We start from the raw sequence: 27,716 nt of genomic DNA, 5'->3' as shown, positions 1-27,716 counted from the left end.
AACAATAAAAATATGCCATTGCTTATAGGATATAGATACAAAAACTATTTACGAAAATTTGGTTCAAGTATATGCTTTACCTGCATATGGCTTTTATAAAAGAAACACCAATAAATTTCGATACGAAAACTGAATAAGATGTATGATTACCAAACAAGGATGTATTTTTGGCCAGGACAAAGCTAAGAAAATTTCCCAAGAATATTGTCTCTGTCACATATAAATTACAACTAGTTGTGCAATACAATAACATTTGCATTTGAAGTAGAATGAAAACAGCAGTTCAGTGCTGCATTTCCTTTTTCTTCTGATCACAGTCAAATTCAGGTGACAAGGGATTTTGATCTTCACATAACTTTGAAATGGATTGAGGACAGAACATGATAAATGATATTATAAGCAATTGGGTGACGAAACAGCCTCTCTGTACCTTCAGCTCCGATGCTGCACAATTCCATTCTCAGCCAAGTACTCCACAAATTCATCAATCAGGTAGGGCCAAGCACCTTCGGCGTCATAGTTAGACAATGAAGGATCAATCGTCTACAATATACAGTAAAAGAATTAGCATGCAGTTACAAATCTTTGCAAAGCACAAATATTAAGAGTTTGCGCAATACTGCCACAGTTTGGAATAAAAAAAAAAACTATTCTCGACAAGAAGATTGGCATGCGCAAATACTACCACAGTTTGCATAATACTCTACATTTTGAAATGCTAATGATGGTCTACAATCACTTTTAGATGATGCTCAATTGAAGGCTAAACATATAAAACTTCAATTCAAGGATAAGCACAAGATTCTCAGGATTGGAGCTTGAAGCCAGTAAGATTGCTTGGCCAATCAGCACATATTTATTGCAAGTAACCATTCAAGTTATCACATGACGATGTTGGTGATCTCAAGAAAAAAAAATGGTTTCAGTCATTTAGATACTGAAGAGTATCATTACTCTTCCATCTCAATTGCTAAGCAAAAAAAAATTAATAGAGGAATCCAACCCAGCTCCATTACTGTTTAACAAGTGCAAATCTATAAATGTTTAGTTGTGAGGTCACAAATGTACTGCAAGACTCCAAGTCTTCAACCAAACTATCAATGTTACCGTCACCAATTTTTTTATAAACAAAATTTAATAATTTTAATAAATATATGTAATAATTGAATTTCACCAAAATATTAATATTAATACACAATAATCATTAAGTAACAAGTACATATTAAATCTTAAAATCTTAATTTTGATCGGTATTAATTAAGTCTAATGATTGATCAACTTCGTATGGAAGTTTTTCCTGAAGTTTGAAATTGTTTTGGAAAGAAAAATTTTTATGAAATGGACCAAACTTAATTATTAATGCCAATCAAGATGAATATTTAGAAAAATTACCAAAACCCCCATGAAGTTGACCAGAAGCCCGTCTACACTTATTTGTTCCAATTAAATAATGAAGTTTATTATTTCGATGTGAACCGCCACGTGGCATCCAATATAATTGGGGCCAAACAGAAAAATTATCACTTTTGAAAAAAATTTCCCACCTCGCATCCCACATTGTTGGGGCAAAAAGTTTTATGTACAATGGTATAATCGAAACTTACGTAAAAAATATAGGGTTCAAATGGTTATGATTGCAAAACTTTTAGGTTTAAAATGAAATTTCACTAGAACATACAAATTACAATTACAATTTTTCTTGATAAATGATATGGTTAGTATTACAAACAAAAACATCATGACAAATTTAGTATGTTTATAGTGAGTGTGACTTGCATATTGTAATTAAGGTTTAACATAATTGATTTTGTGATCATATTTTTATAACTCTATTAGCATACTACGTGAGCAGTGATGGCCATATTCATGAAATTTAATTTTCTAATTATACTACTATAATAGCAATCTGTATAATTTCATTTATTCTGAAAATTCTGAAATACTATCTGGTATGCTTTGAGAAAATTTCCCCTTCAAACCACATAGTTTTGAAATTTTAGCTTATCAAACCTTAAAAATGATATGGTTTTGTGCAAGCCCTATACTTCTTTGTAAGTTTCAATTACGCCTCTATGCAAAAATTTGCAAGGATGCCATGTAGGAATATTTTTCAAAAGTGTTGATCTTGCCCCTGAATCCCAATCCACATCTAACAAATGACAATCAATTGATTAAAGAAACAATAAAAGGTTAAGCTGAAATTAAATAATAAACTCCATAGGTCAATTGGAACAAAAGAAACTAGAAACGCCTTTGGTGAACAAACCAAATGCATCAAGGTTTTTTCCATAATTTCCCTAAATATTTTTAAATTAAAATTTTAGTTTTACTGACATGAGTTTATTAATATAAAAAAGAATCAAAATTAATTACTAAATATGTTTATTTAAAAATAATCAAGTTTTCAAAAAGAATGTTGGTAGGGTAACACTGAGGCATTTGGTTTGAGATTTAGGTAACCCGAGGTAATCCCCAACCAAATAAACATAGCTAAGGCTGCTAAGCTCAACAATAGTTCACCAAGTTATACTAACTTCTTTGGAAAATATATGGATGTCATTAGCCAGGAAAGGCAATGGTAAATGATATTACTCTGGACAATAACACAAAAATGTGAAAGCTGAAAGCTGACTGCTATCAGTGCAAAGGACAAACAATGACAAACTTTATAGAGCCCTTTGGTTAGCTGAGAGTGCATGTAAGCGGAGTTCATGTAAATGTAAGTAGCTTTTGTTTTAATGTGATTCAATCTAAATTCCCCACTTTGGCGCAAGCAGTGTTACAGCAAAAAAAGACCTAAATTGATCATAAGTCAAAACTAAATCCAACTCACAAGACCTTAGTTCATACTTCATATCAACAAGAAGATTAAGATCTTAAGCATGAGTTAGGACCTTATTTGTTTAAATAAGATAGACACAGAATAAACAAAATTGGCTCTTAAAATCGAACCCTAATACGATTTTCCACACTATATATTTTCAGAACAAGAAATAATTTCTCATGTAAAATCGAACCCTAATACGATTTTCCACACAATATATTTTCAGAACAAGATATAATTTCTCATGTAAAAACACCTAATATAAATTTTATTTTGGATTACATGTCAAGCATTTTGTGCAGGCTAGGCCCAAGTCCAATGCTTTTTATGTGCAGTTCCAATGTCAAATTCAGGTATTGGCCTTGATATACGAATGCTTTTAAAAGTTTTCAGATCATGTTCACTCCACAAATTAAAAATAAAGGTTCATATCTCTATTTCCGGATTAGGCATTAGGTCAATGCAGGCCAGCCCAGCATACTAACAAAATTTAAATTGGCATCACGCACAGCATTAAGGGTGTAGAGTCAACCAAACACGAAAGGGCAACACATGTTACAGAAAATGCATAGACTCAGGAAACATTTATTTGGTCTCGAAGCACAGTTAAATAAGCAGACTGCAAAATATGCAAGTTTGTGCCATGGGAAATATGCAATTACAGATAACAACAACTACGCTCACTGCCTATAAGAATCCTACAAGGGCGAAAGCAAAAGAAGGAATCATTCTGAAATAAACAGGCATGACTACAATAAGTATACCTTGGCAAACTCCAGCAGCTGAGACCATGTGTCCCTTGAAATCGCTTTGTTATGCTTTACCTAGATGTTGGGTAAAGGAAGGATAGATATTAGGTGATATTCTAGAAAGGAAAAGAAGGATGTATAAAAACAGAGAAATTGTTGAAAAGCACATCTTATGGGCAAACACCCATTTTATCATCCTTTCACTGCACCATACAGCGCTAAAATAATTTCAACCAAGAAAATGAACTTTTTGATTTTTGCCCAGTGACAAATGAGGAATTGCTCAATTACCTGTAGGAACTGGCACCATTGGTCAACCAAGGACCAGTTTTTTTCAGCAAACAGTAATTGCCACATGCCAATGGCTGTATCCAATGCAAGAGATTTTTGCCCCTGAAAATTGCCAAGTTAAACAGTTCAGGTATAATAGTAACTTATAATGGACTTATTATGATAATGAACTCCCAAAAGATTGTGTTGCAGTTGAAATAATCATACCATGATATGCACGGACAAGAATATTGTTGGGTGGTATATAGTAACATAACAAAATACTAAATTTGCATTAAAAACGGAAGGATCCCTTTATGACTTCATTCCATTGTGTTCCGGATATTAAATTTAACAAAACTAAATGAAGCAGAGAACAAATAATGCTAATTTAGTTATGTTCTAGCAACTTAAAAGGGTCATCTGTGACCAAAAAGAACTAATAAATACAATAGGGATGAATTCACTGGAAACAGGAATTTTTACAAATGAACCAAATATATTGACAACTCAAAAAAATTGTTTATAAACAAATTGCCACAATTTTGCTGCAGCATAATAATTCCAGTTCTTGATGAAAATATTATGATTGGCTAAATGGCATGATAATCAAGGTAGAGAATAAAACATGCTAGTAATTGTGGAACTAGACATTGAGACAATGGTGTAAAATTGCATTTGCACAATTGGCAACCACAAATACCGCTAAAATAGGATGAGAGTGTACACGAATACAAGTAGCTACGCCAAAAATTGCAGTAGAGAGTCCTAGAAAATCAAATATCCACCAGCATTATATAGCAGAGGCATGATTTCCCAATTAAGCCAACAAATATGAGTTAAAACAAACCTCTAAATGTTCATGCTTCCTTTCTAATGGATGGCTTTCAATAAAAGAATTGATGCTTCAGCCATAAGTCAAAGAACTCGAATGATCCAAAATAATTTCTAAAGAAGCATTTAACTGCATGTCTCATAATGACAAAACCACCAACCAGAGCCTTACAAGATTTCTAAATAATAACATTTAGAAGACAACCTTCAAAGAATATTAATTAAAACCATTGAGTTCCTTGAGCGCCATTAGCGATATGATGAACAACTCCCTAAATCGCACGTTCTTAGGGATACTCAAATGTTTCAGTTTTTGATACTACCAGCTGTAAAACAAGTTACCAAGAGCCACAGTCACAGATGATTGACAATTTCTACTCCAAACTTATGATGCAACATCAGATACCACCACCACTTTACAGTGCCTCAAAAACCGATACTTATTGAGGTATGTGCTACTCAAATCTCAAACTAATTTCCACTGCTTAGCTTCAATCTCAAAAGCTTCATTAATCAATTGAATGGGCATTTTAAAAGCCGCAGTTTTTTCCTTTTTTCTTTTTAAAGTTTCTATACTTGAACAATTTCTTTGGTTAATTTGGGATGTGTGTGCATCTTACCTCTCCGTTCAATATGTTCATCAAGCAGTCCCAAAAACAACTAAAGGAAAATCACCTCCAAGGTTTGGACAATGGACAACACTACATCACTATAGTAAGCATCCAATCGGTGGACAAATTCCTATTAAGCTATAACTTAAAGTAGTGAAGTTTTCTGTTCCTTCAGACTTACCAGTGGGCATAAAGAATAGGTGGAATTTTGACTTAAAAAATATTTTGTCATTCTATCCAACCATGTCAACAGGATGAATGTCCACTTTGATATGAAAAATCTTTTTTTTTTTCTTTAATGTCCATGAATTGTTTTTTCTTGATATATGTTCTAAATCCTATGGTGGAAACTCAACAAGTTCACTACTACTCAAATTTCATTACACATGTAATGAAGCAGCACCTTTAGAATGTTTTCCCGCAAATCTCTGGAAATCACAAAGCAGCTTAAGCGGATTAGCTAAAAATAATATCAAAAGTAACAGTAATTACCAAAATTTCAAGGTAACTAATATCTTTGAATTCTCCATCAATAAAAAAACAAATAAATAAATAACCACATCAGGAAAAGAATCCAAATTTCATAGTTAAAAAATAAAAACACAACATCAACAACAAAATTAAAACATGACATCTGCATTATATATCAGAAGATGATTTCAACTCAAAAAATTGTCAGCATCATCTCTACTGGCATAAGATATTAATGACATCAAGCACAAAAAATGAAATTCACTAGAGGCTATAGAAATTAAGCAGAAGAGTTCAAGGTTACCTTCTCCTTTGCCCATCCAAAAGCAAAGTTATATATTTCGCGAAATTTATCTGGAGAGAGTAGAAGAGTCTGTAAATTTCCAGTAAAAATCTTCTTAACAAATAAAATCAAATGTGATTTGTAACATAGTCCCAGAAATTAGCCACTGACACCACTCTGCTCAACTGGTACAGTTTACTATAAGTAGATTACTCTCGACAAATATTCAACAGCATACATACGTTCATCTTTAAGTTCACCCCGCATCAACGGTATTTTTTCACGAAGCTTTCCAATTGAATCAGCCCTGCATGCCAGTGTTTGATGATGATAGAATTATAGAACTAAGAACAAATAAAACATAATATAGCATTCCACATATCAAATCTACATAAAGTTTGCAAAGGACTCCAAAGGAGTGACACTACCAACACTAACAGGCTGAGTGGGGCCAGGCTCAGACTTGCCCGGGCGCAGGCCCACCAGGATCATGCCTGCTAATACAAAATCACCTAGACTTCAACCTCCCCCAAGTGTAAGAGAACTGAAAATTGGTAGCTAGACCAAGATTTTTTTCAGCACTGTCTAAAGTCCTAGCTACATAGTATGTAAGAGCAGACAAAAAGATCATATAGCAAGTTAGAGATCTCTAATTGCTACTGCCTGCTTACAAAATATCTGTTTTTCTGGTTCATTAAGGATTAAAATTATTACCTGATTCATGTTATGTTAAGATCATATTACAAATGCCATGCTTCCATGTGATCACTCTATAGACCTGATATATCACTGATCCTAGGGAGTTACATTATTCAATGCCCATTAGCTATTCAAATCAAAAATCAGTTTGATTCGGATAAATCCGTGTCAACTGCTCCAAGTGAACTGCTTCCTCAAAGTGTTAGATTTGTTTGCATTATTAAAATTCTTACTTCTAAAGGGTTTTCTTAAGTAGAAGTGGCAAACAACAAATGCCTTCTGAGCTGCTGAAGTTGGCTAAGTTAACCTTAATCCTCACTTGATTATTTGCTAAATGAGCTAAGCTTGGGCTTAAATCTTTTGCTTAAAATTAACATTTACCCACGGTCAAGCATTGATTGGCTCACTTATGCTTAACTCAAAATATCTTAGTTTGTCATAAGTTCAATCCTTTTGGATAAATAGCTGGAACCAAGCTCTATATGAAATTAAACTAATCCAAACCAAGCTCAAGCAACACTTGGCTCATTAATGCTTGGGTCATGTAAACAGGCCAACACTGGAATAATCAAAAGATTTCGCCCAGATTCAAACCCTAAAACTTGGAGCTCAATCAGGATTTTTTATTGGAATGTTTGGGCTTTTTCCCAACCAATTTGGCTCAAGAGATCTTCTGCAATCTATTCTACATCAATAATCTGGCTTTAGTTGCAAGCTTGCAACCCTAGTTAATTTCAATAAAATCTTCAATTTCATGATCTAACTCAAAATTCTATCTTTCATGTTCAAAAAACAAAATGATGAGAAAATAAAAATGGAAACAAAAAAGAGATACATTGTCAAAGGCTGATTAGTTACTATATAACAGCAACACAACAAGAATGATTCTATAAATGATTTTATAACATTGAGCATATATATATATATATATATTAATTGTTTTCAAGATGGTTCTTTAAAAAAGAAAATTTTGTCCCAACACTAACATCTTGGAGTGGTGAGTACAATTCCATTCCAAATGGAACCGTGCAGAAATGAGAGTTCATATTTTAGAATCTTACCCGAGTGCTTGTAGACCAGTCAAAAATTCCTGCCTAGAAAACTCACACATTGTAGCAGCCTTCATATGCCAAGATAGAACCAGCTGTTGAAAACAGAGAACCATCATCACAAAGCACCTTAAGAAAAGAACATGTTAATCATGCCTGACCAAGCATTTAAAATATGCATACAATAAGATTCAATTAAGTTAAAATCTTGGCGCAACCAGCACCCAATATGTATGATTAAGAGAAACATAGTTAATCCACAACGCACACCCGTTGGAGTTTGGACAATAGGCAGCCAGCCACCGACTTTGAAGGTATGATACAATCTGTATGGCACACTAATACCACTAAAACATTATAATGGCAGTGGAATGCACATTTGAAATTTTTGTATAAAATCACTGAAAACAAAACATAAAATATGCATGCAGGGTTTCACATGCTCCAACTGAAATTACCATGAAATGCATGTATTTAGATAAATTAAATTTGACAATGTCTGAATAGTTTAAAACATTGCATACCATAACAATATCATCAGGTTCCACCTGCAAAGGCCAAAGAAAAAAAGAAAAAAAAATTATGAAAGCCAAAAATAAAATCAGCAGGCAAAATTACAAAATAGTAAAATAATTCAACCAGTCAAATAACTGACTTTCATAATAAGTTATATCAAAGTAAAAAAAACAAAGTTTAAAAAAAATACAGTATACTAGAATGAAGAATGATAGCAAATTATTAATTCATATAAGCGGTCTCCAATACAATGCGAATATAAATAATGATGACAACATGCACACAGATTTGCACATACCACAAAGCAATTATGCAAAAATCCAATCCAACAGGAACATGCAAAGAAAGAAATTCAGCAATTGTAGTAGCTCAGTTGGCATACACCTCTCTCAAAAGAAACATGTCTGAATTGAAATATTGAGTATAAAATATAGCTATAATTTCTTAATGTAAGAGAATATGAGACATGCTTCAAGTGCAGTTTTCTTAATGTGGATACCCAAGCCAAAGTAAATCAATGATAAGGATCAATTCATTGGGTATATTTTATACTCGAAGGCCATTATTACACCTTTCATATGAGAAGCAAAAGTTTGTCAACAACCATGAAATAGGGAATTAATTAAAGAGCTTCAGTCAATGCATGAAACACTGGTAAACAAGTAAGAGATATCCTAATATGATTCAGCAATATGTTTCAGCACCAGTCAAGGAGCAAAAGGGAAAAGAAGTCAAAGAAAAAAATTTTATATTTAACAATTACATCCCATATACTTTTGCCAGACAACAAAAACTGATGTACAAAGAAAATAAAATTGAAAAAATCCATACAAACTCTCATATGTTTTTAGGAAAGGGTACAAGAAATATAGTGCTCTAAGTCATAATTTGGATTTGATCAATATGCCCCAAAAAATTCGTACTTGAAAGGCTCCAAACATTTGTTCAGAGTTTATATGATTACTCAAAGTTTCTTATGTATGAAAAGATGTTTTGAACGTACACATTATTTGCCATTACATGTCAACTGAAAGAATTGATACATGGCAGGATATCATCAATGAGCAGACTACCAGAAGAACGACAAGACAAGGTTGACTTCAGTCCATATCATGGACAATAACATAATTGACAAAGACCTCTAGGTCCCTCCCAAAATTCAATATATCCAAAACATCTCTCTAACTTTTCTAATGCCCCAAAAGTCATCACATTTTCAAACTTTACTTATTAATCCACTACTTTTATATAATTAATATTTTTAAGAAATTACCTTAACACCCTCAACTTTTTCATATTTCTCTTATGTGCCAGCAATCTCACCAAGGTGCAAGCAAGCTCAAGCATGGCCGAGTGAGCTTATTGGGGTCTATGCAACCTCGCACACGCAAGCTTGCCAAGCTGTGGCTATCTTGCATAGACTCAGTAAGCTTGCCAAGCTGTGGCTATCTTGCATAGACTCAGAAAGCTTGCCAAATGAGAAAATAGAAGAAAGAAGAAGAAAAAAAAGAAAGGAAAATAGTAATTTCTCAAAAACAAAGATTTGTGAGGCATATTTTGAAAAAGGTATGCTTTAGAGTATTAAGTTACAAGGACCTGCAAATCCTTTTGAAATTTATTAGGACTTGCATATCCTTTTCGAATAGTATAATGGTTCATGATAACAATTTAGTATGAGCCCGCGAAGGTGATCTAAGCCAATATAGTGTTACACAAGTCAATCACGAAGTTCAAGCAAAAGGGGAGTCATTGTCTCATCATGGTGAAAAGAATTTGGCCAGCCTTAATGCAACACAAACAAATCAATAAATGAAATCAAGTACCCCATATAATGCATCTAAGACAGTAGACTACCTTATTAAACATCTAAGAAAACCATGCCTAGAAGGCATGTTTAACAAGGTAAGAAAAAGAAAACAAAAACATTATATGGGAGAATAAAAGAAAATTTAATTCTAGCTAACTATAAGGACCCTAACTTCTGTGCCAGTGATCATATGGTGGAGATTAGAGCTTCACATCACTAGCACAAACTTGATGCATGGGGAAGGCATGTTTTGGTAAAGAGAAAATTGTTGGAGCATTTGAGAATAGTGAAGCAAAAGAAAGGCTACTTCAGGAAACTAATAGGGAAGTGCCGACAGTCGGGAGACATTATGTCAGCAGACTCAGCACCGCACACGTGGTGAGGTGAAGAATTAATGTCCGTTGTGCATAGTGCACTTGCATGTAGACCTCAGCTCAGTGCTAGCTCAACCACAGTAAAGACTGGTTTGGCGTCAACCCTCGATGGGAGTTCTCAACCAAAAAGAGCCCTTGCTCAATGGAGCCTCAACCAATAACTTTGCTAAGCAAGAGGCCATTGAAACTCGGTCAACTTAACGTGTATGCCAGACAAGATAACAGAGGAACAAAGGGACCATAGTGTGAGGCATGCATGCAAGATCTACTGCATTAATTTTTCGACTGTTTCAAGATCTAGGAAACATCTTGTGAACTCCCATGTAAAAGCTTTGCCCTAAAACTTGTATACACAATTTGAAGGGAGAAGTCTTCAAGTTTAGAGAGCAATACAATGAGTATGTTGCCAATCGCCTTGTGTTTGTGTGTATGCTATTTTTCATCCCCTAGGTTTGCCTTTCCAGTGGTTTTCCTTAAAAGAGACTTGGCTTAGACTGTGCAAAAAGCAATGTCATCACAAGACATTCTAACTTCAAGACATTTTTATTAGAACTTGTGACTGACACCAACCACCATTAAAATAAAGATTTGTCATTTATTGTTTATAAAACTTAGAAGCAATTAATAAATGCACAAATTATGTCCTCCAAATGAATAGGTATATGGCTGAGTCATCAGTGGCAATGCCATTATAATATGAAGCGACAAGGCTAACTGAAGCTTGATAGTGAATAGACCATCCTTAGTATACTAAAAACAACTACCAATGATAACGTCAAACAGCTATATGACCTTCAACAAGATTTAGGATTTTAAAAGGACGTCTGATTGGGAGATAAGCACTTAATCCCAACAAGATTGGGAGATAACTACCTTTTTTACTTAATTTTATTATTTTAATAAATATAATTAATAATTATGTTTATAAATTGCTATTATTAATATTAATAAAAATAAACACCTAACATCACTTAAAATAATAAATTTTGAGTTTTGATATTTTTGTGTTAATATAACTTATGTCAAAGCTTGGTCAAATTAGATAACAGTTTTCCCTCCAAACTAATTTTTAAAGACAATTCCCTCAAACCCACAACCTTATCTCCCAACCAAATACCCCTGAATAAAAGATGCTATTCAAGCATGAACTATAAATAATTGAAGGGAAAAAACATATGTTTAAAATGAACAAAATGTAATTGATTTTCTTAAAAGAAACCATAAAGAACTTGCCTAAAATAATAATATGAAAAAACAACCATAGAACAATAATTTAACCAGCTGTGAACTGAAAAGAAAAATAAGATGGTCATTTAAAAAGGATGGTCATGGTATCCTTAGTTTTTAGTAATTCCATAAGCACAAAGTAACCAAATAAGTTGCCCTTTTGGTGAAAGGCATAAGTCCTTAGGAAATTCTTAAAGAATAAATGTAAATTCTGTTCAAGCACAAAATCAAAGGTCTTGTTTGATATTTTGCATATGAAAGGTATCCCCACTATCAACATTCTTGTTATGAAAAAAAAATATTGTAAATTAATGGTAGTGTTAGAAGCACACTAAACAATACGAACACAAGGAAGATGCTGCAAACATTCTATGGCATCAAAATAGACCAAGACATAACAATGACGACAACAACAACAACAGACCAAGCATACCTGCAGATCATTGCAAAGCATGGAAATGCCATCAACCAAAATCATATCAGCATAATTATCTGCAAAGGCAAGAAATATTGAATTTAACTTATCATTTAATAAGTAATGAAAAATGCATATAATCTAAACCAAAGGTATGGTAACAAAATCATAACTGCAATTTGCTAGCAAAATCATAAGCTTACAAACTTATGCTGATAGTCAATACAATTGGAAAGCTTTAAAATTCAAGCAAAACACAAAAAAAAATTCTGGTAAAATATTGTCCTCTTTGACATAGGAACGTTTACAAAAATTTTGAGGAAATAAAAAGATGAAAAGGATTTATGAGCAGCATAAGTTGAAATTTCTTGACAAAATATTGAATAGGCTAACTGACTCGTCATGGCTGACGAAATTATGGTGTATAAAAAGTTATGGGGCAGAGACTTTAGCCAACATCAAGCCACAACCAATCTGCTTGTATCAAAACAAAGCACCGACTCTTTTGACTCTGATAATGGATAATATAACGAAAAATACACTGCTGAAAAAGAGCGCCAGTATTTTCAAGTATGATCACATGGTAGCAGAGATATCATTTATAGTAGCATGCACCGCAGCATCGATTTTTAACTTACCTGTAAAAGCTACAAAGGGCTGTCCTTTCATGACACCTAAAACATTATGCAATTGCAAGTACAAGAGTTGGCTTTTAAACAAACAACAAACAAACAGAAATGCTTTGCGCATCACAATAATACATGAATCGGCATTTTTCAGCCAAAAGTTCAGGCATCTTTATAAATATATCAGACAGGGAAGCAGCAATAAGAGGAGTTGTTCTCCTTGCACTACCCTTTTTTCTAGAGTAAAGGGGGTCTTTCAGATGGCAGCCAACCATTATCCTCTCTTTTGACAGAATAAACAACTTCAAAGCAAATTTTCAATCTTGAATTCATATTGACATATACAATATAAAATATTAAAAGTAGATGGCTGCCATCAAATCATATAAACTTAAAGAAAACCCAAGAAGATTTCAGTTTCCTCAGTTCAAATACCAATTAACCATGAAGTGAAACTTGCAAGCAGATATAACCGAGGCCTATAATCTACTTACGAGCAAAGCATCTAGCTTCATATAACTCCCATCCTTGGCAATGCTAATCACAAATCAAAATAACTTCATTGGAATGTAGACTGTAAAATGATCTTTCTTCAGGCTGTGGGATCATAATTAGCTACCAAAGTAAAACTTACCTTTGTAGTGATTGTAAAGCTCTTCAAGATGTCTCATATCCATCACTCCTCTAATCTGTGGCTGGCTATAGAAAATATCAAAAGCACTCTCTAGATGCCAGTCACTAGCTTTCAATGCTTGAAGAGCTACCTTCTCACTGGAAAAATATAGAAAAAAGGCATAAACCACATGTGGTTTGTATTTGTAACAGTTAAAATACATATTAAAGATATGGAACATAATAAGAAATACAGTTAAAAGTAACACCAATCTGTAATATATTTAAAGAAATAAACTATCTCCAATCTGTGATATATGAAAAATAACATAAAAATACCCGACTAATTTTAAAGAAAAAGATCTTTCTCACAATGCTTCATACTGCAAAAATGAGAACTCTTAGCTGGAAAAATAAACTTAATCACAAGTATCATAATAGACTAAGAATTCTGGATGGATGTCTTGACATGTCACATGATAATCTTGGAAAAAAATGGATAAATACAAGATAAACAAGCATACTGATCACTGTCAAACAACTTCTAAATAAGGCATTGGTTGTGCATAGGTGTGATGCTGAAAGGGCCAAAATGCGTCAATACAAATGTCACCAACATCATGGAATGCTTCATAAAAGAAGGTGTGGTGCCAACAGAACATGGTCAAGAATGAGTAAAACAAATATTCACACACAAAGAGGAGGGCTGCAGAAAAACTAAAAGTAAATTAAGGCAGCTTATAAAGACTGAAAAAGTTAAAAATAAATAAATAAGAGAATCGACGGAATTCGCATGTCCACTGACTACCAGCTATTGCTTTCAAGATAGCATGCCTTCACAATGGTATGATAGCAGTAATATCAATAACAGCACTCTGAAAACCATGGAAAATTCAGACAATTGGAATGAATTATAGAATACTGATCCTATCCTACCATACCCTGCACCCTGTCTGTAAAGAAAACCTATGAATTTACTCAGATCAGGAAATTACTCATGCAAAGAAACACTAGGACGAAAAAAATCAAGATCTAATCAGTAAAACAAATAACAGATAAACTCTAACTAAGCACACCTGCTTCCAGTTATCGCCATGAATTGCTGAAGTTTATCACGGTGTCCTCTTCCTAGCTTATGCTGCCAAAGCACAACAAAAATCAGGATAAAAAAAATCAAATTCCAATCATCACTCAACTCATACCACCAATCAACCAAACAAAACCACCAAAGCACCATCAAACAAACAGAATTACAATCTTGTCACAACGGATCTAAAGATTTCTCCAAAAACTTTCAACACAAAACGAAACCAAAATCAAATCTTCAATTAATTAAGATCTTCAACAACTAAAACTCAAATCCAAAAAGGAAAATCACACACCAATCATTTAAACCACAAATTTCAACATAATACTTCAAAAAAACCATGAATTAAATCGGTGAAGGTGACAGACCATGATGGATTCCTTAGTGAAAACCCTAGACTAAGGGTTCAGAAAGAGAAAGAGAGGAGAAACGAATTAGGGTTTGGGGTTTCTCTCTCTTCCTCTTCTTCTCCAGACCCCTCTCCCTCTCCCTTCTCCACTCTATAATGAGAAGCCATTTCTTGTTTTAATTCTGAAAACACCCTCCAAGTTCTCTTTAATTACGATCTAAGTAATGTAGTTTGGCAGTAATATTGTATGTTTTTAGGGGTTCAAATGAGAATCTTGAACATATCCACTGACGTCAGATCAAGTGTGAGAGGATCTTGATTAGGATGATCTCGAGGCAAGTGTGCGGCTGAGATGGATATTTGAGTGGGCCCGCCTAGTCGACGACGTGATGTGATTCGTTTGTTCTAGTCCACGTGGCGGATACTGATTGGAGCTTACATGCCAATGCGATGAGAGTGGAGCTGTTAATTTGGTTTCGAATTTTTATATATTGTCATATTTCACTGCATAAAATGTCAATTTAGTTAATTTTTTATTTAATTGAGTTGTTAAAGTCAATTAATATGCATGATTAGAACTTATCACACACATGATTTGATTTTCGGATGCCAACTCGGCATTATATTGGTATAAAAATTTATTAACATCAAGACAAGGAAAAATTAAGGTGGAAGGACGAGAGAGACGTATCAAATTTGATTTTGGTGCTGACGTGGCATTATTGTGAGAGAAATTTATTGATATTAAAGCATGAAAAATTGGGAGAAAATAATATAAGGTCAACAGAAAATTTAGGTAGACCCAAACTATACTTAGTCTATTAGCACAGATCCCTAGGGTTTTCAAGCCCTATTGACAGTTAGGGGTATATGATACACCAATACTCGCAAGCTACTCGAGCTCGGCTCAGAAAATACTCGAATTCGACTCGATCATAGTCGAGTCGAACTCGAGCTCGAGTAGCTCAAATAGTCGAGTAAGCCGAGTTCGAATATCTTAATACTTGACTCGAGTGCTCGCGAGCCTAATCGAGTAGTTATATATATATATTTTTTTTTATTTTATACTGAAATTACAATTTTATCCTCCACTAATATTTAAATTTTTTAAATACCTTTTTTTCATTAAGATTAAATAACTGTAATTTAAATTTTAAATAAAAATCCTAACTATAACTTTTTTAAAAAAAATAACCCTAATCTCCCAGACTCCGCCTGCATCTTCGCAAGAATCCCATTCCCAAAGGCCATCACTGATTCACCATCCTTCACGAATCACCACCCCAACTTCCCACCAAGGGCAGACTTCTCTCTCTCTCTCTCTCTCTCTCTCTCTCTCTCTCCACTTGGCCACTGCACCACCATCCTTCACCACAAGTCCACAGCCCAACTTCCCACTAAGGCCACCATAAATCCCAGGTTCTCTTCTCATCTCATTCTTTTTTTTATTTTTTTTATAATTTCTTAACAAGTAACTTGATTTTTTGCCAAGTGATTCATCGATGAAGCTAAAACCTTTCTTTATTTGCGTGATTTTCTTTTAGTCATCTGATTGTCAAAATTCTGTTTCAGGTTTTCAAGGAATCTAGTGAGGAAGAGGGGGAGCATGCAGAGAAGCTGATGAATTACTAGGTATTTTGTTAGCTATGTTTTTCTAATTTTCTTGCTTCCCGTTTTCATGACTTCATGTGCTCTATGTCAGTCTCTTGCTTGCTTTTTTTCCCCTTCATAAATTTTCTTATATTTTTTGAGTATTTGTCAGAACAAATGTGGGGGGAGAGTGAAGGTGCATTCAATTGTAAGGCCTCCCTTTGAATTTGACCACCCTGAGAAAGGAAAGGCGCTGCATGGTAAGCTTTTAACCATGAATGCTGTATATTTTTTAGAATAATTTCATTACAAGTTATGGTTGTGAAATTCCATTTTAGCAAATTATATTGCTTTGATTGATGTTTATTGTCGTGTAGGCCATTTTTTTGTACCATTTTTAGTCTCAATTAGATATGCTTAATATGGCATAACTATGGGTCCATGATGAGATTTTTTTATAGATGTATAAATAGTTATTTTTCGAGAGATGTATAAATAAATTTGATGTCTCATGACTTACAGATGATTGATTATAATTTAAAGAATTATATTTCTCTAACTGATTTTTTTTTTTTGAAGAATAGGAGACTTCCAAATCCAAAATAACAATCCGGTTTTCCTTCTAAGAAAGGTATTTTCTTTTACTTGTAGTCCATATGTTGTTTAATGCTTGATTCAAATATTTAATTAACTAATAAAAGTTAAAGCTGAATTTTTTTTTTAAGACAACATGTCATCAAATACACCAAATGTCTCCTCTACACCATTTGAGTCAACATGATTTAGTGGATTCTAGATCACATTTGTTTCGTATTTCTCTCCCTTATTTTTAATGTAAATGCAAATTAGATGTGTGTTTATGTTATTGCATTTGCTCCTTCTTGTTTGTCACTATTTGTATTTGACTATAATGATTTTTTAATAAAAACCTTTAGCATGAGTTGGAAAAGCAAGTGTTCTACTGGAGTTTCACTGATGTTAGAATGGCATATAAGTAAATAATTTTGATGTTATCAGTATGTGGGGTAAAAAAGCAATATGTGAAATTATAAGAATTCCTCCTATTCTGGCAGTTCTTAAGTTGTTATGATTGTGAACTCATTTTTATTTCATATGTTCTATTTATCAGGTTTCTAAAATTCTGGAACCAGAAGCTGGTTATCCTAAAGGGGTTGACAAGTCAAGAAACTTGGTGATGAGCAACAAAGTTGTTCTGTCACTATGAATTGTAAAACCATATAATTTTATTGTTCTATTGTTCTATTGTTCTAACTTCTAAGTGTTCAATGATGTTATCTTTGTTATCCTCACAAAATATTAAATTTAGGTGTGTTGATGTAATATTATAATAATTTTTTTGTATTTATTATTGTTATGGCCCATGGGTTTATGATATATGAATATCATGTTTTGAGTATGATATATGAATGAAAAAAACTTTGAATCGAGCTCGAGTCAAGCTCGAGTTCGAGTATAAGAATAAAATCGAGTGTATTGGATTTAATCGAGCTCAATCGAGCGAGCTCGAGTAGCTCGACTTATGTCTCGAGTCGAGCTCGAGTTTTAAAAAAACTTTGATCGAGTTCGAGCCGAGTTTCGAGTACCGAGTTTTCAATCGAGCTCGAGCTCGAGCACCTTATTACTCAGCTCAAACTCGATCGATTACACCCCTACTGACAGTGATGGGACCACATAGAAGAGAAGGGGGTAATTCGCCCGGCTCTTTTTGAATTAAATATATTTAATAATATATATTATTTTAAATATCAAAATAAATTTTGAATTTTGTATTGTTAATATAAAAAAATGTTTGTGTATATATTTCATATGGCCTAATATGAAACTAAATATTTAATTTTTTTAGAGCTTAAAATAAAGAAATAATTTAATTTTACATGGTTTTATTAGATACTTAACCCTTTAAATTTAATTTTCTATCAAGTCATTTTTTCCTTAGCTTATTTTATTTGCCATAAAATTGTGAAGACTTATCTACATAATAAAATGAGCAAATAACTTAAATGGTCCCTTACCTTTTTGTGTGTTTCTATTTCAGTCACCCATTTTTTGAAACTTCTGATTTGATCCTCTACTTTTGATTTTTGTTATAATTTGATCATCTAAATATACCGTTAATGGTGATCACACATGGCAAATGACAGCTCAGATGTCAGCTCAAAGAAAATATGTGCTATGTAGTATGTCACATGTGATTGTCGTTAATGGTGTATGCTCGTGTGACCAAATTATAATAATACTAAAAGTAGGGGATCAAATCATAACTTTTAAAACTGGGTGACCGAAATAAAAACACATAAAAAGATAAGGTACATTTAAGTTGTTTACCCTAATAAAATTTGTGATCAATTTTAGATTATTGCTTAATAATAAACATTGAGAAAAATATATTTAATTGTGTAGATAATAAAATTATTCGTTGATTTCAAAATACTAAGATTCACATAGATTAATTATGAGTTTATTCTTGTTGATCATTTGTAGTATTTGTTTATGTAAAGACTTATTTTTTTTATAGAAACTAGATATAGTATTTAATTTATATTATTATATAATTCTGAATATACTTATACTTTGATTTATTAAATTTTTTTGCCTCCTCCCTCCTCCCCTCCCTCTCTTTGTTTGTGATTTCTAACTCCGCCATTGCCTACTGAGAAGGTAAATTGGAACTTAAATTCATCCAAAGTGAGGGTATAGGTATATTGAGATATTAACTCTTTGTTTATATATGTCACATCCTAACCCTCAGTCAGCTATAAGAACAAGAACATCCAATCACATATTACAGAATATAACAAAAGATATACTAGACATACTCAAAACTCTTGAATCAAAAGAGTGTTCAATATAAAATATGATAGTTTAGTAGATCCAGTTTATATAATAAAAATAACATTCACAATATGTAAAAATAAAATTGACTTGATACCAACCAGACCTAGAAACATGTCTTGGAGCTAATGCAATTGCCAAGCACCACGTTTCCCCTAGCACACTACTCAACCTAGGGAGAGAGCAGGGGTGAAATATTGGAATAAAATCTATTGGCATGCAAATAAATCAATAAAACTTCAAGTAAAATTGTAATAAAAGTTAGAATAATCTAGCCCGGGATTAGCCGTGCAATGGCACTGCCTTAAATCTAAATTGGCCCCTACGTGCAGGGAGAACAGTCTCACTCCAATGCTAAGATACACTAACCCATGGCTAGAAAATAAACTCTCCACCTAGCACATTCAGCAAAAAGGTGCTAGCAAGTGACACCGCCAAGTTTAAGTTCTTTTTTCTTTTGATCTAAAGGAAAACCATTTGAAGTTGAAGAGGGAAAGAATGTGATGAAATGATCGGGAATTACGAGAGGGAAAAGAAGAAGTCACAAAAGAAGAAATGATTTTATGGGGAGGCTAGGGTTTCTCGTGGTGAATTTTATAAGTAAGGAAATCTTCATGGACAGAAAGACCCATTCATAATAAGATCATCGGTAAAATGTACATCCACTAGGAAAAGATCCAACGCTCAGAAAATACACTACTCACATGTCCTAGGTTTGGGTGTAATTGGTTTGGACCTTTAGCCTAGCCCATATCCAACATACATAACATAATTACTCAGTGAATGAGACAGAATAGTCTAAAAAGATTAGAGAAATGTTACTTTACTAATATGTCGTATGTGCAAGTCTTTACTTTGAAATATACTAGTTGAAAATAGATATTATGTAAGGAATAATATCGGGTACATTACCTCTAAGCTTGCACTTGAAACTCATATTCAACTCAAAAACCTTTTAGAATCACATGAACCATTTACACACCTGTTGATATTTCGAATAATAAGTACAAATTATATTTTCAACACAACAAAAATTACTAGGTTTCCCATGTAGGCATCCCAAGGGAAAAAAGTTATGAAAGTAAATGAATAAAGATTAAGTAAAAGGTTTTGTAAACCATCTTTATAAATGGAACCTTAACAAGTAAACTCCAGTATAATACATCTAGTAGACAACACCTAAGTATGGTTGCAAATAATGATTTAAAGAATAGTTTTCCAAATACATAACACTCTACCAAATCCCAATTTAAAACCCAATAAATAGCTTTTTGAGTAAACAAATGCAGTGATAAATACTTAGTACTGACATGCTAATTTTTTAGATATGTGTAACTGAAAACCCAATTCTCAAATCACATTTTTTGGCCTACTTATAACCATCCCAAACTAGCCATGGCAGCAACGTAGTTTCAGATCCGCCAAGGTCTTGTGCTACATTTTAAAATAAAAGAAGACCCATCTTGGTGTTAGCCTGAGCTCCCTCATGTGGTGAAGTATAGTGACTCAGAATCAAGATTTCCTCCTCTTATCCATTAGAGTATCTCCACTCAACCTAAAATGAAATAACACACCCCTGATCATTCACACCACCTCTAAATAGATCAATCCATGGGTAGACCTCTATTGTAGTAGGTTGAGTCCTCAACTCGCCACCATCACCATTTAAAATGCATTTGCTATACACTTATACATTGTCATCAAAGCTCAATAACATAGATTGAATAGACATCTAATCAAGTCACATGGCACGTAAAAATCAAATATGGAATCCATTCTTTTCATATTAAATGTGTAAGCAAATTCAACACCAAATTTAGCTTGACTATGGAAAATTATCCAATTTCAGCCATCAAAATAAGTGCCATATGTATCCCAATTTTAAAATATTTCTTCAATATTATGGGTTCAACTGTTCAAGATATTGCTGAATTTCTTATGCAAAACCATATATACACATACATATCAATCCCTTGAAAAACATTTCTGAAAAACATTTGAAATACATTAAGCATATCTTTAAAAATTTAAAGATATCTTATCAAAAAACACATATAGCCTTTGCCAAATGAATCTCATAACTTAGAATGACAAGCAACCCATTTCAATCTTGACAATAACCATAATACATAAACCATTGATTTTACTATTCAAAATTAATACCATCAATTGGTTTTATAAATCCTTTCTCAAGTGAGATAACAACTGTAGACCTTTGAGCACACTTAAAATATATACAACTTCTCAAATACATTTTTAACAAGTTAAAAATAGGTTATAAGCGGAGGATACAACCCTATACATGTGCAAGTGTCTAAAACCCCATACAACCAAGAGTAAGATCACAATATATAAATTCCTATAAGCCTAAGACGTTTATAAAAAAAGAATCTGATCTTCTTTAGACTATGCAAAATAAATTAGAAGTCTCACTCCCAGCTAATCCTCTACCACACTCTGGCCCTTGACCGAGATTTCGTCACCTATAACAAAACCTTTCAAGCAAAAGAAAGAAGAAAATCAAGCTTCAACTAAACAAACCTTTACTAATGCATTCAAGACCCCAAATGCCATGCATGATTGGTTTAAACCTTATCTAACCCAACCTAGCAAACATGGAGAATATAACAAATGCTAAACACATGAATCAACCAAAATAAGACATAGTCTCATAGTGCTATAGTAATCCTACGATTTTGCCTAAAACAGACATAACATGATGATTACACCTATTTCTCTACAAATTCTTAGAGAAAAACAAGAACAATAAACTTCTAAGTCATTTGGCTATAAAAACACCCAAATATTATGTTTAAACTCAATAAATGAAATCTTGGAAAATAAGTTTCATCATGAATGTAAAGGGTTGAAATTCAATTGAAAAACAATGAATACTACAATGAAGAATTGCAATACACCTCACAGCTTATTAAAAGAGCATCCAAACAACTTTAAGGATTTCATATAACTCAAAGCAAATTCAATGAATTAGAAGAGAAGAAGATTCCTTACCCAAAAAGTTTGTAAAGTAGTAGGAGCAAAGGCTTCAATCCTTAGCTTTTATTTGGCGAAGAAGGAAGAAGACCGAAAAAAGTAGAGAAGAAGATAAAGGAAAGATTTGGAGAAAAGAGTGGATGAGAATGAAAGGGAGTGGTAAGGTTTTTAAAGGATAAAACTTAAGGATTAATAAAAATTGGCAAATTACCATTTTACCTTTCTATAAGAAAAATTCAAGAAAAAATATATTTTTGATGAAATGGGGTAATTCTATGCTACCTTAGACCTTGTTTGGATTAGCTTTTGAAAAGCTTAGAAGCATTTTTTTTATAAGTTAAGAGCTTTTGGATTAAAAAAAAAGTTGTTTGGATTAGCTTCTTTGCAAAAAAAAAAAACATAAACATTATTTTTTTTCTGAAGTTGTTTGGATTAGCTTCTTTGCAGAAAAAACAGAAACATTATCTAATCTACTCTGCCTCCAAAATCTAAAGGCCTCCCTTCCTGTCCGCTCTTGCACCCGCCCATGTGTGATAAATGCATAATAATTGGGATATTATTATAATTCAATAAATTACTGAAAAATTCCTTCTACGAATGTATATCCAAAAAACTTCACAAATATAAAAGTACTTTTGTATTAACATACAAAACACAAAATATAGAGAAACACTTAATTAACTTTAAGAAACACTTTTTTTCAGAAGTCCTTCAATGGCTTTTTTTTTAAATATTACTTTTTTAAATTATTTACTAAAATAGGCATTTTTAGTTTTTAATATTAAACTTTAAGTTTTTTTAATAGTTGTGGTTCCACTAGCTTTTTTAATGTTAAAATTTTTTTTTTAAAAAAAAACTGCAAGTCCCACTAGTTTTTAATATTAAAATTTATTTTTTAAAAACTGTTATGGGTCCTGCTAGTTTTTTTATATTAAAAATAATTTTACACTAAAGCCCTTATAATTTCATAAAATTTTTTATAAATAGTTTTATTCCCATTTCTACTTTCACTAATTCTAATAAATTATTAATAATTTAAATAATTTTAATATTTTCATAATAATAAAATATTAAACATTAAAAAATTACTCCCACAGCTAAAATATTCACTTGTTATTTTGAATGAACAAAAACAATTATATATATTATAAAATAATTAAACAAATACAATATTTAAATTATATTACAACATATGACTTGGACCAGCTGCATTCGGACAATTTTGATGACTGTGACCTTCATTACGACATAGACCACAACGCTTTGGCTGACCACCCTTCCTTATGTCCATCTCATTACGAATTTTGGTGGATTTTGGGCACCCTGCAGGTGGTCTTCACATTGTAAGATCAGCACATAGATGTAGACCATTATAGGAGTTCCAGTATCTCTCATTTAACATTGGCTGAAACTCTTTATGATATACATTAAAAATTATCTCAAGCCTATAAACATTATCTACGTATGCCTGAGACTCTTTATGATATGACCATACCTTCGACAATTTTTAATGGTCCACGTATATGTAGATAATGTATATAGGCTTGAGACAATTTTTAATGTATATCATAAAGAGTTTCAACTAATGTCAAATAAGAGATATTGGAACCCCTATAATAGTCCACGTCTATGTGTTGATCTTACAATGCGAAGACCACCTTCATGGTACTCAAAATCCACCAAAATTCGTAATAAGATGAACATAAGGGAGGGCGGTCAGCTAAAGCGTTGTGGTCATATAAAAAGCAAATATGAAAAACTTATAACTTAGCATTAAACTCTTATATTATTCTCCACACAACAAAAGTCATAACAAAAATAATAAAGAGTCTTATCAATCTTAGACATTAAGTATATAACTCTTTAAGTTATTTGATTAGGCATTTTGATCTTTTTTATTTTTAGCCCTTGTAAAATTTAAATATATATATATATATATATATATAAATGATTTAGATGAGGGATTTGGATTTTTTTTTTCATTTTTACTTTTTAGACCATATAAAATTTAAAATTATTTTTTATATATAATATAATAAAAATTAAAAACCGGATATAATTCGGATGCCCGATTTTTAATTGCTCCCAAACTAGATCCGACCTGATTTTCATCTAAAAAATTCGGATCGGGTACCCAACCCTTTTTTTCGGATCAGATACCCAAAAAATTTGAGCAAAAAAATCGGATACAGGATCAAATCATCAGGTTTGGATTTTTTTGCTCACCCTAATGATAGTCTTATCCTATTAGCCAAATTTATCCTATCCACCACTTGATAACTAATCCTAAGGTGAGCATCTAGATAGAAATGTATAAGATAGGATAAAAATAAAATTTACTTTTTAACCTTTAACCTGATATATCTCCCTCATCTAGGGTTTCACCATATCCTTTCTTAAATTCTTCCTTCAATCATCACACCCGAATCTTAGGAGGAGAAGTCTATCATGACAAGATAGGTCTATATAAAAAAAGATATATAACAATATTATAGAATGGGTCATTATTTGGTTCGTTTCAAATGTAAAATAGAATAACAAAATCCTATCCGATGGTGTGAGATCTAGCATTTATATATTTAGTTTATTTGAAATTCTTTAGCCTTTTATTTTATTTTTGGTATGCATATAACCTGAATCGAATTCTTTTCGACTTTTAAGCATGGAAATGATCTGTTCCACTCAGAAATCAGTTTGTTGTATGGCATTGTGTTCAAGGTGTCATTTGTCCAATTTTGACAAAGTTTTACAATTTTGACCAAGTTTGACAGGTCAAAGTGGAAGTTTGTCCATGTCAAACTTGGGTTTTGACCAAGATTGGATGATGCTTCTGAACATGAGAAAGAATACATTTGAATTTAGAGAAAGAAGCTTCTTCAAGCTTTTTACTTTTCTTTAACTTCCTAATATATAGCATCCTTAATACTTGAAGATTAACTTAAGCCTTCAACCACACCACCTTCATCTTCTTCATCTTTGCTTATGCAACACCCTTCTCCTTCATAGCATCAAGTCCTTCACTTCTTCTACATTCCTTCTATGAGGTTAGTTCATGAATGCATGATTTTTGATTCAACAATATGCTTGGTTAGTTCATTTTGTGAGTTTTTGGTTTGGATTTGAGTAGTAAAAGTATGGCTTGTTGTTGTAGATGATTGGTGTATCAAAATGCTTTTGAAAATATTTTGTATTTTGATCTAAATCATGCTTTAAACGTTGAAGGAATTCCCATGTACTGTAGTTGATACTGTAGCAACCGGAAATTTGTCATGATTCTTCTAGATGTTTAGGTAGAATCATAGGGTAAGGTGTTAGAAACACATTGGTTCTTATTTTAGTTCAATTGAATGTTATATGAATCCAGTGGCAGAACCAGAAACAAAGCCAAGGGGGTGCTGGGTTTAACCTAAAAAATAAGTATACAAATTAATTATATTAATCCAAACTTAAGATTATAATAATTAATTTAAAAGAAATATATAAAAATATACATACCACTAACGAAGTGGGAGTTGAATCCTTCGGCTTTGCATATTCTGAAATCGAACCAAAATAGCTTCATCATCAATTGTTTCAAACACTTTGCGTTCGATATAGCATATCATCATATCATTCAACCATTCATCTCCTATCTTATTGCGCAAATCGGTTTTGATGATATTCATGGCCGAGAAGGATCTTTCAACTGATGTTGTTGCCACTGATAAAATCAAAACCAATTCAATAAGGTGATAAACCAACGGAAATACTAAATGCTTTCTACTTTCAACTAGTTTTACAGCAAGACTTGTAAGATCATCACATTCAACAAAATCAGAACATCTTCTAACATCATGAATGAATGTGTGAAGTTGCTCTTTTAGAACTTGAAGATCTTGTATAAAAAAATCATCATAATAAATTTCTAATAAATTTCTGCAAGTCGAAGTAGCTTGGCATGATTGAATCTGGAAAATGAGTTTCTTGGATCAAGATATGATATGCAAGTTAGCAACTATGTAGTTGTCTCAGTGAACAGATTATTCATCTCAATGGCAATTAAATCAATAACTGCAATAAAAATCTTTGGATGATAATGATGATAATAAGTAATCCACTGTCCTTCATGCCTAAAATGACCCCAAACTGGTATTTTATCTTCCATGTTAGGTACTAGAATATACATTCTAACACAAAATCTTTGAACCTCTTCTAATAACTGATCCCACCTGTTATTCCTGAAAGCTTGAATACGATCTTTTACAGTATCAATTAACGCCATGGCATTGACAATATTTTGATCTTTCTGCTGCAAAGCATTTGATAATTCATTTATGATCCCCAATACTTTCATCATCAAATGCAAAACAAAGACAAATTCAAAACTCTCCATTTTACTAATCAAACTTGATGCCAAACCTTTTTGATCTGCAATTGATCCATCTTGACAAATATTTTGTAAAACCTTTAAAACTGATTCCCACATTGTCAAGAGATGAATCCAAGTTGTAAAATGTGAACTCCAACGAGTATCTCCTGCTTTTGCAAGATTTGTCTCTTGATGCTTTCCTTTTCTTGAAAAAATCTCACCAGCTTCTAATCTTTCAACAATTTTTTGATGATGTGTTTGTAGTAATGTATCTTTTCTTTTACATGAAGCACCCACAATATTTTTAATCATATTAGTATAACAAAAAAAAATCAGAAACAACCAGAATACTCTTGACAACAGAAGCAACTACTAATTGCAGTTGGTGGGCGAAGCATTGGATATAAAATGCGAAAGGATTTTCTTTTAAAATCAATGTCTTCAGACCATTAAATTCTCTTCTCATATTTAAGGCTCCATCATACCCTTGCCCTCTTAATTTTGAAATTGATAAACCATGACGAGCAAATAATTCATCTAAAGTTACTTTTAGAGAAAATGCTGAAGTGTCGGTTACATGCTGAATCTCAAGAAATCTTTCAACAACCTGACCTTGCTTGTTCACAAACCTCAAAATGACTGTCATTTGCTCCTTTATTGATTTATCTCGAGACTCATCAACAATTAGTGAGAAATTACTGTCACCAATTTCATTAATAATTGCTAATGTTGTCTCTGCAGCACATGCATTCACCAACTATTTTTGAATTAATGGAGAAGTTAATTGATTATTCCCAGGAGCATTTTCATTAATAACATTCCCAACCTTCTCAACCCTTTTTGCATACCAATTGAGTATCTCCAGAAAGTTCCCCTTATTTTTAGAACTTGAAGACTCATCATGACCACGGAATGCAAGACCTTGTACCAAAAGAATTCGTATGACATCTAGAATAGCTGTTAGATGAGAGCGATAATCGATCTCCATTTGACGCCCATGAGAAGATAACACGTGTGACACACATTGCCTCTGATTTTTAAAATCTTCACAATGTTGTCTAGCATCATTATGTGCACTATTTACTGTACCTACATGTTGATTAAAAGCATCAATTGTTTTCCTTTAAT

The 27,716-nt window shown here is 32.6% G+C and overlaps 1 protein-coding gene and 1 long non-coding RNA gene across 2 annotated transcripts; both read right to left on the bottom strand.

Moving 5' to 3' along the window:
- Positions 1 to 143: 143 nt before the first annotated feature.
- On the bottom strand, positions 144 to 14,945 carry LOC120255689 (DCN1-like protein 1). The gene is made up of 11 exons (XM_039263457.1): positions 14,823 to 14,945; positions 14,444 to 14,505; positions 13,390 to 13,526; positions 12,148 to 12,206; positions 8,315 to 8,338; positions 7,803 to 7,885; positions 6,285 to 6,349; positions 6,064 to 6,113; positions 3,865 to 3,966; positions 3,589 to 3,648; positions 144 to 543 (listed from the first exon to the last, which is right to left on the bottom strand). Exons 1-11 carry the CDS (start codon positions 14,823 to 14,825, stop codon positions 433 to 435), a joined length of 756 nt encoding a protein of 251 aa, XP_039119391.1. The 5' UTR covers positions 14,826 to 14,945; the 3' UTR covers positions 144 to 432.
- A 4,370-nt stretch (positions 14,946 to 19,315) lies between these two features.
- LOC120255691 lies at positions 19,316 to 22,312 on the bottom strand. Its single transcript, XR_005535076.1, has 3 exons — positions 22,259 to 22,312; positions 20,159 to 20,228; positions 19,316 to 19,418 (listed from the first exon to the last, which is right to left on the bottom strand). It is a non-coding gene; the product is annotated as an uncharacterized LOC120255691 (long non-coding RNA).
- Between the last annotated feature and the right edge of the window lie 5,404 nt (positions 22,313 to 27,716).

This window comes from Dioscorea cayenensis, unplaced genomic scaffold (genome assembly GCF_009730915.1).
Source record: "Dioscorea cayenensis subsp. rotundata cultivar TDr96_F1 unplaced genomic scaffold, TDr96_F1_v2_PseudoChromosome.rev07_lg8_w22 25.fasta BLBR01001137.1, whole genome shotgun sequence".
NCBI lineage: Eukaryota > Viridiplantae > Streptophyta > Magnoliopsida > Dioscoreales > Dioscoreaceae > Dioscorea > Dioscorea cayenensis.
The sequence above is the reverse complement of the archived record's forward strand: the minus strand, read 5'-3'. Positions and strand labels throughout refer to the sequence as shown.